The sequence below is a fragment of the Bison bison genome, unplaced genomic scaffold (genome assembly GCF_000754665.1).
Source record: "Bison bison bison isolate TAMUID 2011002044 unplaced genomic scaffold, Bison_UMD1.0 scf7180017864464, whole genome shotgun sequence".
NCBI lineage: Eukaryota > Metazoa > Chordata > Mammalia > Artiodactyla > Bovidae > Bison > Bison bison.
Genome location: NW_011495025.1, coordinates 3,507,607 through 3,524,129, shown reverse-complemented (window position 1 = coordinate 3,524,129; position 16,523 = coordinate 3,507,607). Strand labels below are relative to the sequence as shown.

The window sequence follows — 16,523 nt, the reverse complement described above, 5'->3', positions numbered from 1 at the left end:
TCAAGGCTGTATATTGTCACCCTGCTTATTTAACTTATATGCAGAGTACATCATGAGAAATGCTGGGCTGGAGGAAGCACAAACTGGAGCCAAGATTGCTGGGAGAAATATCAATAACCTCGGATATGCGGATGACACCACCCTTATGGCAGAAAGTGAAGAGGAACTAAAATGCCTCTTGATGAAAGTGAAAGTAGAAAGTGAAAAATTTGACTTAAAGCTCAACATTCAGAAAACGAAGATCGTGGCATCTGGTCCCATCACTTCATGGGAAATAGATGGGGAAACAGTGGAAACAGTGTCAGACTTTATTTTGGGGGGCTCCAAAATCACTGCAGATGGTGACTGCAGCCATGAAATTAAAAGACGCTTACTCCTTGGAAGGAAAGTTATGACCAACCTAGATAGCATATTAAAACACAAAAGACATGTTTTTCCAGTGGTCATGTATGGATGTGCGAGTTGTACTGTGAAGAAGGCTGAGTGCCGAAGAATTGATGCTTTTGAGTTGTGGTGTTAGAGAAGACTCTTGAGAGTCCCTTGGACTGCAAGGAGATCCAACCAGTCCATTCTAAAAGACATTAGTCCTGTGTGTTCATTGGAAGGACTATTGCTAAAGCTGAAACTCCAATACTTTGGCCACCTCATGCGAAGAATTGGCTCATTGGAAAAGACCGTGATGCTGGGAGGGATTAGAGGCAGGAGGAGAAGGGGACGACAGAGGATGAGATGACTGGATGGCATCATCGACTCAATGGACATGAGTTTGGGTAAGCTTTGGGAATTGGTGATGGACAGGGAGGCCTGGCGTGCTGTGATTCATGGGGTTGCAAAGAGTCGGACATGACTGAGCGACTGAACTGAACTGAACTGAATTTTTAGGCTATTAGATCAACACTACTCAATACAAGTAGGACTTCCCTGGTGGCTCCACTGGTAAAGAATCTACCTGCAATGCAGGAGACCTGGGTTCAATCCTTGGGTGGAAATATCCCCTGGAGAAGGGAACGGCTACCCACTCCAGTATTCTGGCCTGGAGAATTCCATGGACTGTATACTCCATGGGGTTGCAGAGTCAGACACCACTGAGTGATTTTTTCTTACACTTTTCTTTCTTCACTCAAGACATTGGGTTGGGCATTTGGTCCCATCACTTCAAGGGAAATAGATGGGGAAACTGGAAACAGTGTCAGACTTTATTTTTTTGAGCTCCAAAATCACTGCAGAGAAACCACTCCCCAAAGGAAAATTCAAATGTTGTTAACATAGTAACTTGAGTGGGTGTTGGGCAAGCAAAAACGTCAGACATCAATTACACAAAGATTTGAAAAAGAAAAAAAGACTGAGATTTCATTTAGGGAAAACAGGACTGATAAAAGATGTGACAAAAATTGGTAAGCTTGCTGAACTTAGTGTAAATCCAAAGAGTTGGTCCTGATTTAGATATTAAACTAAGTCTATTGTTGCTCTCATTTTGAGTTACTGCCAAAACAGTAAGCAAGTAAGCGTGAAATAGACACTACTTTAGGACTTAAATGAATAGAATCAGCTTCCCCATGACTAACCTGTTTCCTCACAGAGTTAAGCCTGCAATTCAGGGGTCAGCCTCCTGAATTGGAGGAAACCAGGGCTGCTGGCTCATTGCCATATGTGGATACACTATATGAAGGATACTTGATGAAGGACTAGTATGTTCAAGTTTATGTGCTAATATATAAAGACTGTCTTTTTTGTGTCACATTTAAATGATCTGCATTCTTTTTCTTACTTTTTGGAACAACAGCAGCCAGTGGGAAAAATGATAGCAAAATGTAAAATCTAAGGGCAGAGAAACTGAACATACTCAATTGTTATTGAATGGCTGGGTGAATAAATAAATTTTCATAGAAAATTGGCCCGTGTAATAAAAGGAAAACTTTTTCAAGAAAAGTTTTCATTAAAACTACAGAAATCTGAATTATCCTGTGTGGTTTATTACTAGTAAAACATAATACTTGTGGACACAGTCGGAAAAGGAGACGATGGGACAAAGTGAGAGAATAGCATTGAAACATATACATCACCGTGTGTAAAATAGAAAGCTAGTGGGAAGCTACTATATAACACAGGATATCAGTCTGGTGCTCTGTCACTCTGTGACAACCTAGAGAGGTGGACAGGAGTGGAGGAGGGAGGGAGGCTCAGAAAGGAGAGGATATTTATATGTATGTATTTATTTATATGTACACACACACACACTTATGGCTGACTTGTGTTGTATGGCAGAAACCAGCAAAACTTTTTAAAGCAATTATCCTCCAGTTAAAAATAAAAAGATACATTTAGGTGACCATTTAATTTTATTAGACATAAAAAAATTACTGTATACCCTGTATACCATATTTTTTACCTTAATAGCTTAAAAATAAAAATATTCTACTTACACTGAAATCTGTTTATGTACTCAACAGATTTGAGCCAAATTGATCATGTTTCACTTCAAGAAATACTTACAAATATTTTTAATTCCATAGGACAGATCATTAATTATGCTTTCAGAGGAGATATAATTAATGGACTTGCACTATAGAATGAAGGCCTTTAGTAAACATAAATAATGCAAACTCACTCTACCAAGCACCTTAAGAGTACCCAAACAAATAGATCATCTTACGTGGCTGAAGCTTTTCCTTCCACATGTTCCCATGTGGAACGTGAAAGTATTCAAAATAATTTAGCATCAGCTTTTTGGTGAGATCTTCATAGAAAATTAAAGATTATTTGGTGAAGAGGTTATGCATCCCAATAAAATAGTCTGTCACGATTTATTTTTATAAAAGTTAGAATAGCCCTAATTAAAGGTTAGAATATGCCTATAATGACAGAATACGTATTATAATCTTGAAACGCCTGATTGTATTGCTAATGAATATTTTAAATTAACTTTTTTTTAAAATTTCAAAATACTGTCAGATGAGTAGAACAGCTCGTCTGAAGAAAAGCTCTTCAGATGAGAGTAAAGAACTGTCATATGCCCCTCCTCCAGTTTCCTCTGTTGTCATCATTCTCCCTTAGAAGAGTCTCTATCACAACAAAGAACCAATATTCATACATTACTCTTAACTAAATTTGGTATTTATTCAGCTGTCACCAATTTTCCCTAATGTCCTTTGTGCTGTTTGAGGGTTTAATCCAAGCTGCTTCCTTGCATTTAGTCATCATGTCTCCATAGCAACATAATCTGTAGTAGTTCTTAATCTTTCCTTGACTGTGGTAACCTTGAGTTTGGTCAGATTTTTGCAGAATGTTTCTCAATTTGAGTTTGTACAGTGTTTTTCTCATGTTTACACTGATATCATTGGAGGGGAAGATTGCAGAGGTAAAATATTCCTCTGGAAGATCCTCTGGAAAAGGAAATGGCAACCCACTCCAGTGTTCTTGCCTGGAAAACCCCAGGGATAGAGAAGCCTGGCAGGCTACAGTGCATGGGGTCATAAAGAGTCTGACACAACTGAGCGACTTCACTTTCTTTCCCTTTCATCACATTGTATCGTGTTATCTATAGGCGCTCTACAGGATAACTTGAGAACTTGGTTGAGGTAGTGTTTACCATGTTTCTCCACTGAAAGGTTACCTTTTCCCTTTTTCATTCTCTTCTCTTTGGAAATAAGTCTCTAAGCGTAGCCTGAGGCTGGCTGTGATGATATGCTCCATCTTGAAGAGGGGGAGTATCTGTATAAATTATTTGGAACATTTCTGTAAAAAGGAGTCATCTCTTTCCAATTGTTTATGTATTCATTTATTTATATATAAATTCATGCTTTTTTGTTTTATGTTTTGATTATAATCTATTACTATGCTGTTTACATTGTTGCTCAAATTGTTCCAGCTTTAGCATTTGGGTGCTCTCTCGTGTTGGCTCATTTATCTCTTTGGCACACTCCTTTCCATTATCTTTTGAGCACTTTCTGGCACAAGTTGTTCCTTCCTTGCCGCATCCCAGGAATCCCCTACTTCTGCAAAGAGCCCTGGTTCCCTCATTACAAGAAATCCAAACCCAGGCACTCACATTAATATAGAATCTTATACTTAAAATATGGCTTAATTGGAAAAATATTTTTAATACTTGTAAAATATTCTGTCATTTTCTTGGATAAAAAGTAACTCATTAATTTATGAATCAATGAAAAATATTTTAGAATTGAATTTTCATTTTTATGTTATTATACAAATGGCTGGCTGATAGCAAATTTTGTACACAAAGGATCAATAGTAAGAAGTGACAGAATCAACTAAGAGTATTTTATTTCTCTGTGTAAAAAGAAAGAACAGTATGTTTCTCAAAGCTATTACAATGAATCCAGATTTGTATTTTGCAATAGTAGATAGAATAGTACAATCTAAGAGAAGATGTAATGTTCAAGTTTCAACACTTTTTTCTAACAGTTGAGCAGTGACAGTTGAGTGTGATTACGTTTATAATCAAACATTTTAAACATTATTTATAATAATGGATGGACTTCCCAGATGGCACAGAAGTAAAGAATCCACCTGCCAGTACAGGAGACGCAAGGATGCAGGTTCGATCCCTGGGTCAGGAAGATTCACTGGAGTAGGAAATGGCAACCCACTCCAGTATTCTTGCCTGAAAAATTCATGGACAGAGGAGCTTGGTGGGCTACAGTCCATGGGGTGACAAAGAGCAGGACATGACTGAGTGACTAAGCACGCTTGCACGTAAAAATGCATATTAATACAATGGCATTTTTCCAAATTGTGATCTAAAATTTAGCCTGGAAAAACTGTTATTAACAAAAATAATTCCTTTCTTGCTCATTATTTATTGGGAAACGACTGCCTATTGTGATTTAAAAATACTATTCACTTTCTCATTTTTTAACAATTAAGCATAACTTTGTATACTTTTTGTTTCCCCTCAACAGTAACTTCTAGTAATTCTGACATCAGTGTTGATAGAGTAAGTACTAGATTGGTAGTCAAGAGTTGTTACCAGGATATATTGAAACTGAGGATTTAAAACATCAACTGTAACTTGAGAGTACTTTATTAATTTGTATTTAGATATAGAGTTGCATTGGTATTGCTGTCATTGAATGAAAGGGTAAATTAATTAAAATATGAGGTATGGTTAAGAGATATCTGAAGGATTTACTACAGTATTTTATCTATAGGATGAATAGATTGGAATGCCACCTATATTACAGATCACTGAAACACAAATGGGAAAGCAAACTGAAATTGAAGATATTTTTATCTTATTTTTTGCTGTGTGTTTCTCAACTTGATAATTAAGTGCAGTTTATCAGATGCTGTCATATAAGATTGATGTGCTTTTAAAACACATTTTCCTCAAGATTTCCTAAGAGCAATAGAATTAAAGTGTCACGCTATAAGATGAATTTGAAAGTTAAAGCCAAAACAAAGTTTTCTCTAAGAATGACATTCAAATAATCAAGGTTACATGATGCATATTTTAGAGTCTGCTTTCCATAATACTTAGAATGACACATTTATTTCTGGGAAGTTGTGGGAGACCTTAACCCTAAAAGAAGTTAAACATGAAGCTTTATTTTCAGCTCGTCTTCTTACAGAAGTTAAATAACCCTTCATCTGATCCAGGCTTTCAGATTTTCATAGCCAAATGTCGTCTCTATCTCCTGAATACCTGATTTTTAAAGACATAATACTTTCTTATGTTATGCAAAATATCAGTACTTTTAGGAAAAATATCAGATAATTCAACTATATATGAACTGGGTTCTATCACTTGCTTAATTTGTCATGAAAAAGCTAATGATAGAGAAACAGCTCGAATTTTGTTTTTCTGTTTCTGAAAAAATGTTTCACTCATTTCTTATGTTAGAATTCTGCAGTAAGTTCATTACCAAGAAAGCTCTTTGTTTCTTCATTACATCATATGATCAAATAGTGGAAGTCATCAGTCCAGAATATTTCCTGATTTTGTGCTAATAAATGGCCAAGAAGCTCTGAATATATTTAGAAATTAGTAACTAACTCACCTCAGTTATCTGGTGCATGTATTTTCCTGTTTCCTTTAGTAAATTATTGTTCAGTTTTTATCTAATTTCCTCCTTTAGACACTGTAACTCAATGTTCAGGCTTATGTCAATTTCTAAAGAAAGTACATGTTATGTAAAAAATATATACACTGAGTTTCTTGGTTCTCATCTTTATAGTTCATAGCCTTTTTTTTTCTGGACTTGATAGTCAGAAGTAATCCTACTTTAATGAATATTTAAAGTGTTTCAGTTTATTGTGTACCTGTATCAAATGAATTGAAAATGATCTTTGAATAAAAAGAGCATCCACAGCATCTATTCTTTGAGTGTGTTCTTTTGTTGGAATTTGTCAGCCAAACTTGTCTACTTGTTCCCTTATCTCAAGGTCAGTCATGTTTTGTTTTAATCTTTACTGTAAGTTTTTTTCTCTATTTGTGTTCATCTGTATTTGGAAATGGAGTTAAAAAAATGTAGGTGTGCATTTTTTCCCCAATGTTTTGTTTGCTTATCTACTTAAATGAAATAACTCCTCTGAGAGAATGAGTTAAAAGCATAGTAAAATAACTTCTATTGCTATGTATTATCAGTATCTTTTTATTGCTTTTAGGAAAAATGATGACAGACCTCTAATCCAGAAGTTTTAACTGATTCCATTTTTTTAAAGGACTAAAAAGAACAGCATTAGCAACATTCCAATAATTCTCTTATATTTGTGTAAATCTTGTCCTTAAAGTTTTGTTTAGTTGAATATAAAAAAGTTTGTCAAGAGCTATGGATATGGGAATTTAAAAAAAAATCATATGTCTTCATTTTATAGTTGTAAATTAATGGCAAATGTGCTTTTCATGATAAATTAAAAACTGGATATGATGATTTAAATCTCCATAAATAGAATGACACCTATTTGAAAATCAGCCTGAGAAGTGTTGAAATAGCACTATAGTGAACCATTATAGGTACAGGATAACAATCAATAAATGTAAGAATATAAGTTAAGTGTAACACTGGATACCATCCTAACATAAAAGATTTTCATATTTAATAAAATGAACTTGAAATGCAAATTGAAAAGTGATCATTTGATTAATTTCTTAGATAACTATTTCTAAATTAAAAACGTTTCATTTTACAAAAAATATTTGAAATTTTCTACGGCCAATTTTACTTTACTAGCTGAGCGGCTTCCCTGGTGGCTCAGAAGGTAAAAAATTCATCTGCAATGCGGGAGACCTGGTTTCAGTCCCTGGGTTGGGAAGATCCCCTGGAAGAGGGCATGGCAACCCACTCCAGTATTCTTGCCTGGAGAACACCATGGACAGAGGAGTCTGGTGGGCTATAGTCCAGGGGGACACAGTCAGACGCGACTGAGAAACTAAGCACATTTTTACTTATTTGTTTTTTATTTTAATAAGAAGAGTTAGATTCTAAATTATGAATAATAAAAATGACTATAAAAATACCTCTTTAATTTTGTTTTTCTTATAGAGTGCAGATATGAGCCCAGCAAGTAGCACCACTTCACTTCCAGTTAGTCCTCTTGCGGAAGAGCCTTTGCCTTTCAAGGTAAAAATAAATTTTAAAATGTTTTTAAAATTGTTCACAATATTTTTAGGATCTTCAAAATGTATTTATTTTGCCATGTAAAATAGGTAGTTCAGGCATAGATGGTGAGGTTAACTGCTTTAACTTGTAAGGATATTGTTTCAGATGTTAAAATTTTGTTGTTTTGTCTGTTGTCATTCTAGTTGCTAAATGAAGGTAAAGATTTTGAATAGAAATTGATATTTTATATAGCACTTTGTCTTGAATGTAAGAGACAGTGATTTCATTATAATAGTTTGATGTCATATGAATTATAGGTTTCAGATCTTTTATTTATATTAAGCAGTAAGTTTGGAATGAACTATTCAGCACTCATCCAGTGGTTAAACTTTCATTAGCTGGTTAAATTTTCATTGATGACTTAGGTCGTAATTAATTAATTGTGTATTCTTTAAAGACTAATGGTCAAATCAAAAATTAAAATATAGAATCACTCCTCTAAACACTGCATTTTAAAAATAATGCTAAATATGGTTAGAGAATTCTTCAGTTTGGGACTCTATATACGTTAAAAATATCAAGTCACCTTCTTGTTTTGCTATTTAAGATTGTTTCTCTTTAAGCCAAAGCTTGTAAATCAGCTATTTTAGATGTGTACTATAGATGTTTGGATTTTTTAGGATTATTGTAGATAAAGGCACTCTTTAAGATCATGGGAAATTAAAAAAAAAAAAAAACTTGAAAAGTTGGGATGATACTCTTAGGTGCAGTTGTTTTAATTTGGTTTAAAGACAAGTCAACATACTTTTGACAATTTATTATAATGATTTGTATTTTATCATTAACTTCTCATTGTTTTTCATATGAAGACAAAATCTTATTTGACTTAATATTGCTCATACTTCATACTGTGACTGACATGGATTTCCAAATGCAGTACTCAATATTTGCTGTTTTGTCAAAGTGAAATTAATAGGTTATAAATTCCATTATAAGTCTTTGGTTTTCTAATTATAAATGCTTTGTTGTTTGATGGTAGATAATATAATTGTTAAAAGCTCATTTTATATCAGAGAATTGTTAAATAATGAATCATGTTCTGATTGTATCACTTATTGAGAATCATTTTATCATTTTACAACAAAAGGAGAAAATACTACTACTGTTTCTAAGTTTATTATTTCTTAATATTTTGTCTTATGGTTATGGGACAAAATTTACAGAAGAATCGTATTTTTAGCAAGTTTTTAATTTAATTCTCAAAGTGTCACTAGAAACCATTTTCTCTTTTTAATATATTGATAATGACTGCCCTCCTTGAAAATTAATGTATTTTTAATAGAAGTAAAAGGAAAGGTCAGCTATATTCCAAAATGTGCTGACATAAAGCTAATATAAATATAATTATTTTAGTTAGTTTCACTGACTGGCTCTAAGAGATCAATATTTTCTTCGTGTTAATGTGTATAAGTGGTTTTATATGCAATTAAAGTTTCAAAGTGCTTATGATATATAATACTGGCTTTTGGTAACCAATATAATTATAGTACCACTTAATTCACTTCTTCTTTGAAAGGAATATTATTTATATTTTTAAAAGAATTTTATCAGACCGAAAAACATTCCACTAGTATTTTAAAAATATTCAAAATTAATGTTTCAAATTATAAAACTCCTGCATTTGCTTTTTAAAATTTTTGTCTTATAAATTGTTGTCATATAAATGAATAATAGAATTCTTATGTATCCTTATTTAAACACAAAATATACAGAAATTATTTTGAGATATACTTTAGTAGCATAGTATGTTTTAATTGCAAACAAAATTTGTTGAAAACTAAAAACACATGACATTGAACTTTTCTGACAACTATACCCCAAACAATTCTGCTATTGTATTTAATTTGTGTTGAAAACTTTAAACTTTTGATATTTGATCAACATGGTAACTAAAAAAAAAAAAGATTATTATAGCTTTATATTCCCCAAGGATAAAATGATACTAATCATCTTTAATCTTTTAGTTTTCTAAGACAGTGATTTTTATCACCCAACTCCATAACCATCTGCCTTGACGTTAGACCAGCAAGGCTTTTGAAAGCCTTGGTGGCTGGTTGAGAGACTTAAATTATACCTTATCTCCAGGGATCTTCCTGACCCAGGGTTCGAAGGCAGGTCTCCTGCATTCCCTGTATTGCAGGTGGATTCCCTACCATCTGAGCCACCAGAGAAGTCCCAGTTTATCTCCTAAGAAGTTAATTAGGTTAATAAAAGAAAGCATTCCATCTCTTTTCTTGGTCTATTTTGGAAGCACTCATACAACAGTTGGAGGAAGATATCCTGTTTGAGCTCAAGTGTTTATCAGGGTAAATGCTTTCCTTTGAATACTATCTTTAGAATGACATTCAGATTAAGTTGATTTTAACCCTACCATTTGACATAATGACAAATGATATGTTACGTATTTTACAAATCCCTAATAATTGCCTCCCCACTAATATCTCTACCTGTGTTATTGAGTTGAATGTCAGATGAGAAGTTGGCTATCAATAGGAAGGTACCACACTAAGATCTACTAGATTAAAGGTAGTAGAAAACCGGTAGCACCCTGGAGACTTTCCCAAGGAGTCAAGAGAGGTAAATTATCTCCTTTGGAGATACAGCAATCAAAGATGACAATTAAATTTTGTTTGGGATCAGATGCTTCTTTCCCATAATAAAATGTATTTTTCAGAACTCATTGGTATTGGGGTACATACTTCAATTTAATTTTCAAACAAAAACACATCTGCTCTGAAAAATAGTAAAAGCTCTCATATACTTACTTATGACTCTCTTCCCCGTACAGAACAATTCACCTCACGCTAAATTTCTTGTGCTTACTATTTAAAACCCATTGCTATAGTGTTTTGTTTTGCTTAGTCTTTCAGAAATTAGGAAAGTTTTTGTGAACATTCATCTGTCTTCTCTAACTCACTTGCAATATCTGGGTACTCTGTGCCTTCTTCCCCGCCCCCCCCCCCACCCAGATAGAACTGATTGATCAAAGATAAGTAGGATTTCTCCAGGTGGACAAGGCACATGGATACCAGTTCACCACAGTCAACATTCCCTATTCACATCTGGCCATGAAAGAATTTGAGTGAATCCCTTTATAGAAAAGATGTATATATAATTCACCAGCCTCCATATATACCACAAGTAATAACTCACAGATTTCCCAATTCGACTCTTGGTTCTGAGAAGTTTCTAGGAGTCTAGGTTTTTATAATGGCAGACTACTCTTACAGGCATACATTTGGAAACAAAGGACAAACGTGTAACCTCATTTTTTAATAGTGTTAAACATACATGTGTGGTGTGACACATGCCACTATATTGTTGTGGAAAGGCCAAGGGATAATTAATTTCACATGGGCAGGGATAAATTTTATCAAATAACAATAATAGAATCATAATAGTGCAAGATAATTAAGTGGGACTTGATATGAGGAAAAAGGGAGTAGACTGCTTAACGGTTAATTAAAGGTTTTATGTTTTTGTGCAGAATAGCCAAGCTGACATTGTTAACTGTGATGTACCCATTCCATTCTATTCTGCCTGTTTCCTCTGCCATTCTCCCTGATTTCTCTGATCTGCCTCCTCTCTTCCTATGTTGGCCTCAGTCGGAGACACCACACCCAAAATGCCTTGGGGTCACCAAATATTGCTATTCTTTAATAGGATGACACTGTTGACTTGTATATACAGTTATTAACAGCCTCAATCCATTCCTGAAACTAATCTTCTTGAAGCTGCATGTGTGCTAAGTTGCTTCAGTCATGTCCACCTCTTTGCAACTCCATGGATTGTAGCCTGCCAGGCTCCTCTGTTTGTGAGATTCTTCAGGCAAGCATACCAGAGTGGGTTGCTATCTCCTACTTCAAGGGATCTTCCCACCCCAGGGATTGAACCACATCTCTTGTGTCTCCTGCATTGGCAAGCAGTTTCCTTATCACTGTGCCGCCTGGTGACCCCTCCATTAACAGTACACTTGATCTGGGCCAAGTTCTTTTTGCCAATCACTTTCATCACATTTTTGTTGTTGTTCTCACAGATTTTACTTATTTGTTTATTTATTTATGGCTGTGCTAAGTCTTCATTGCTGCATGCAGACTTTCTCTCACTGCAGTATATGGCCTTCTCATTGCAGTGGCTTCTCTTCTTTCAGAACACAGGCTCTAGGGCCTGTGAGCTTCAGTAGCTGTGACACATGGGCCTACGAGTTGCAGCTCCCAATGTCTAGAGTGTGGGCTCCATGGTTGTGATGCATGGACTCGCTACCCAGCAGCATGTGGAATCTTCCTGGACCAGGGATCAAACCCGCACCCCCTCCTTGGACAGGTAGACTCCCAACCACTGGACCGCAAGGGAGTTCCATCACATATTTCTTCTTCAATAAGGCCTGCTATCTACATTCTAATGCCTTTTACTCCAGAAAACATCTTTTCTTTGATTAGATAAATTAGAAACGGGTATTATTATCTTCCCTTATCCTCTCATCCTTATCCTATAGTCAACAGGAAAGGAACACATTCAACCCACCTTCTCATTAGATGTTGTTTCAAAAGCGTACCATGAATATCCTCCATGCACCACTTTCAAAGTCTGAAAACAGGAATAAACCATTGCTTTCTTGGCCCATTGACTGCTGCTTCTCTGTGACACTGCATTCCTGGCATATGTAAAGTGGTTAGGTATCCAGTGCCTAGAATCAGCAGTGGAACCAGCCTCCTTGAAATCTAACCATCGTTCCTGGTAGCTGACACAGAATGGAACTGAGGTTTTACTTGGGTCTTCTCCTACAGAAATCCAAGGTTCTCTGAGTACTTTTCTTCATCCCCAGAAATCACAATTTAATCTAGACTAGAGAAGCTTTCTCTCTTCCTAATTCCCTCAGAGTTATATCCCTCTTTCCTCCAACCAGCAAGAGCACTGGAAACATCTCTTCCATGTACTTTTTTGTTGTTGTTTATTTGTTTGAATATTTTATTTTGGAGTAGAGTTGATTAACAATGTTGTATTAACTTCAGGAGAATAGAAAAGTGATTTAGTTATACATATACATATATCTTTTCTTTTTCAAATTGTTTTTCTACTTGTTCAGTTACTAAGTCATGTCTGACTCTTAGCAACCCCATGGACTGCAGCATGCCAGGCTTCCCTGTCCTTCACTATCTCCCAGAGTTTGCTCAAACTCTTGTTTGTTGAATAGGTGATATCATTCTGCTAGGTAGTTACATAATATTGAGCAGAGTTCCCTGTGTTATCCATGTACTTTTTGGAGCTGAGAAAAGCAACTGTCTGAAGATTCTTCTCCCCTGATACACACACCCTATTTTAAGAGGACAGAGGACAGAAAAGAAGAAATAGAGAAATATACAAAGGTCTCCAAAATTTTATCCTGCCATGCAATGCAGAGCTGTTATGATATGTTTGACTACATATAGCCTAAACTCAGGACTTAGTAATATGTAGTAACACACATAATTTCCTCTCAATTATATAAAAGAAATATTGGGTAGGAAAAAATAGCAGAAAATATACAGTGATCCACCATCAACTATTTGGATGAACTATACTTATTGTTCCTATAGTTTCTATAATGATCACATGGTTTTATTTTAAGAACAATATTTTCAAGAAAGTAGAAAAGATAATTGGAAACCTTAGAAGCAGTATAGCCCAGTTAAAATCTCATTTCTGCCCCTTTCTGTGTGTATGACCTTGAGCCATTTACTTTGTGTTTCAGTTTCTCCATCAATAGAATGGGAGGAATAGCAACCACTTCTTCACTGGGTTCTTGTAAAGTCAAATGAGTTATTAAACAGAAAGTGCTTAGAGTAGCATGTAATAAATAGCACATGAGTTTTGGTCTTAGTTCTGGAAGATGTTGTAGGTCTTCATAGCACCTGTCAACTTCAGATTCTTCAGCATCAGTCGTTGGCAGCATAGACTTGGATTACTGTGATGTTAAATGGTTCCTGTGGAAATGAACTAAGATCCTTCTGTTGTTGATGAGGTTGCACCCAAGTACTAAATTTGAGACTCTTTGTTGACTCTGAAGGCTACTTTATTTCTTCTAAGGGATTCCTGCCCACAAGAGTAGATACAATGACCATCTGAATTTAATTCACCCATTCCTGTCCATTTTAGTTCACTGATTCCTAAGATGTCCATATACAATCTTGCCATCTCCTGGCTGACCACATCCAATTTACCTTGATTCATGGACCTAACATTCCAGGTGCCTGTACATTATTGTTCTTAACAGTATCGGGCTTTACTTTCACCACCAGCCATGTCCACAGCAGAGTGTTGTTTCTTCTTTGGCCCAGACATTTCATTTTTTTTTGGAGCTATTAGTATTTACCCTCCCCTCTTCCCAGTAGCATCTGACTTGGGGGGTGGGGGGTAGTCTCATCTTCTGGTATCGTATCTGTTTGCCTTTTCATAGTGTTCATTGGGATCTCCATGCATGAATACTGAAGTGGGTTTCCATTTGCCCTGGAAAACCACAGTGGTATGGTCACACATCTAGAGCCAGATATCCTGAGAAAGAAGTCACATGGGCCTTAGGAAGCATTACTGCAAACAAAGCTAGTGGAGGTGATGGAATTCCAGCTGAGTCATTTCAAATCCTAAAAGATGATGTGGTTAAAAAGTATTTTACTCAATGTGTCAGAAAATTTGGAAAACTCAGCAGTGGCCACAGGACTGGAAAAAGTCAGTTTTCATTCCAGTCCCAAAGAAGGACAATGCCAGAGGATGTTCAAACTACTGTACAACTGCACTCATTTCACATGCTAGCAAGCTAAATGATCAAAATAGTTCAAGCCAGGCTTCAAAAGTGCATGAACCAAGAATTTTCAGATGTGCAAGCTGGGTTTAGAAAAGGCAGAGGAACCAGAGATGAATTTGCTGACATTTGTGAGATCATGGAGGAAGCAAAAAATAAAAGTATCTACTTCTGCTTCACTGACTATGCTAAAACCTTTGATTGTGTGGACCACAACAAACTGTGGAAGATTCTTAGAAGAGTACTAGACCACCTTACCTATCTCCTGAGAAACCTGTATGTGGGTCAAGGAGCAACAGTTAGAAGCAGACATGGAAGAACAGACTGGTTCAAAATTGGGAAAGGAGTATAGCAAGGCTGTATGTTGCCACCTTGCTTATTTAACTTATATACAGAGGACGTTATGCAGAATGGCAGGCTGGATGAATTACAAGCTGGAATGAAGATTGCTGGGAGAAATATCAGAGACCTCAGATATGCAGATGATATTACTGTAATGGCAAAAGTGAAAAGGAACTAAAGAGCCTCTTGATGAGAATGAAAGAAAAGAGTGAAAAAGCTGGCTTGAAACTCAACATTAAGAAAGTACAATCATAGCACCCAGCCCCATAACTTCATGACAATTAGAAGAGGAAAAAGTGAAAGAAGTGACAAATTTTTATTTTCTTGCACTCCAATTTCACTGCAGACGGTGACTGCAGTCATGAAATTAAAAGACACTTGCTCCTTGAAAGGAAAGCTATGACAAACTTAGTGTATTAAAAAGTAGAGACATCACTTTGCCAGCAAAGTTTCACATAGCCAAAGTTATGATTTTTCAAGTAGTCCTGTATGGATGTGAGAGTTGGAAGTCTGAGCGCTGAAGAACCGATGTTTTTGAATTGTGGTGCTGGAAAGACTCTTGATATTCCTTTGGACAGAAAGGAGGACAAACTAGTCAATACTAAAAGAAATGAGTGCCAGTTATTGATTGGAAAGACTAATTCTGAATGCCTTAACCATCTAATGGAAAGAGTCAAGTTGATGAAAAAGACCTTGATGCTGGGAGAGAGTGAAGGCAAAAGGAGAAGAGGGCAACAGAGGGTAAGATGGCTAATAGCATGACTGACACAATGGACATGAATCTGAGCAAACTCTGGGAGATAGTGGAGGACAGAGGAGCCTGGCATGCTGCTGTCAATTGGGTTGAAAAGAGTCGGACATAACTTAGCAACCAAATAACAAAAATGATATAAATTTTAATCATTATTATTTTTTTGCGGAAGAGATATCTCTAAGTTTAAACCAAGAAAAATTGTATATATTAGAAGTAACATGAAGCAAATATTTTTCTCAACTCCTTCTATTTCATTTCTAGATGTAAGAGTAGGTATGTAAAGTCTTTTATGAAGAATGGTGCTTCATATTTTTTCCTTGAAGGCATGCTCTTTATTTTATATCCTCGAGTATTCATATGAGCTCTTATGAGCTCTTATATATCAGATGACTCTTACAAAAAAAATAAATAATGGAAATGTTTGTTAACTATGAGGGAGAAAGAGTAAATATAATGAATTTGTCTTAAGGGAAAACTGGTAGATATAATAAAAATTATTTGGAAAAAACAAATACATAATAGTTTGTATAATCATAGAATGTATTGTATCTTTCTAAAAGACCACACTACAGTGTATTTTTCTTTAATTCATGAAACCTCCCTTGTGCATTAACCTGATAACTAACTTCCTAAATACAATCTCCACTGAAGGAACGTTGTTTGCTTTTTTTTTAACTTTATTTATCTATTTATTTTTGACTGTACTGTATCTTCATTGGTGCAAAGGCTTTTATCTAGTTGTGGAGAGTGGGGGCTACTCTTTGTTGAAGTGCAAGTGCTTCTCACTGTGGAGATTTCTCTTGTGGAGCATGGGTTCTAGACACAAAGGCTTCAGTAGTTGTGGTTCCTGAGATCTAGAGCACAGATTCTGTAGTTGCTCAATGGTATGTGGGATCTTCTAGGATTAGAGATCGAATCCATGTCTCCTGCATTGGCAGTTGGATTCTTCACCTTTGAGCCACCAGAGAAGCCCTGAATATTGTTTAATCACAAAAGATTCTGGGAAAAACTTATTGTGAACAAAGGA

General features: G+C 35.6%; 1 protein-coding gene across 3 annotated transcripts in view; it reads left to right on the top strand.

Moving 5' to 3' along the window:
• Positions 1 to 16,523, top strand: part of CCSER1 (coiled-coil serine-rich protein 1) — a 1,491,930-nt gene that overhangs the window by 628,261 nt on the left and 847,146 nt on the right. For all 3 annotated transcript variants that reach the window (XM_010860144.1, XM_010860145.1, XM_010860146.1), the window contains exon 7: positions 7,506 to 7,583. In XM_010860144.1, the coding sequence (XP_010858446.1) occupies positions 7,506 to 7,583 (78 nt within the window). The remainder of the gene's footprint in view (positions 1 to 7,505; positions 7,584 to 16,523) is intronic.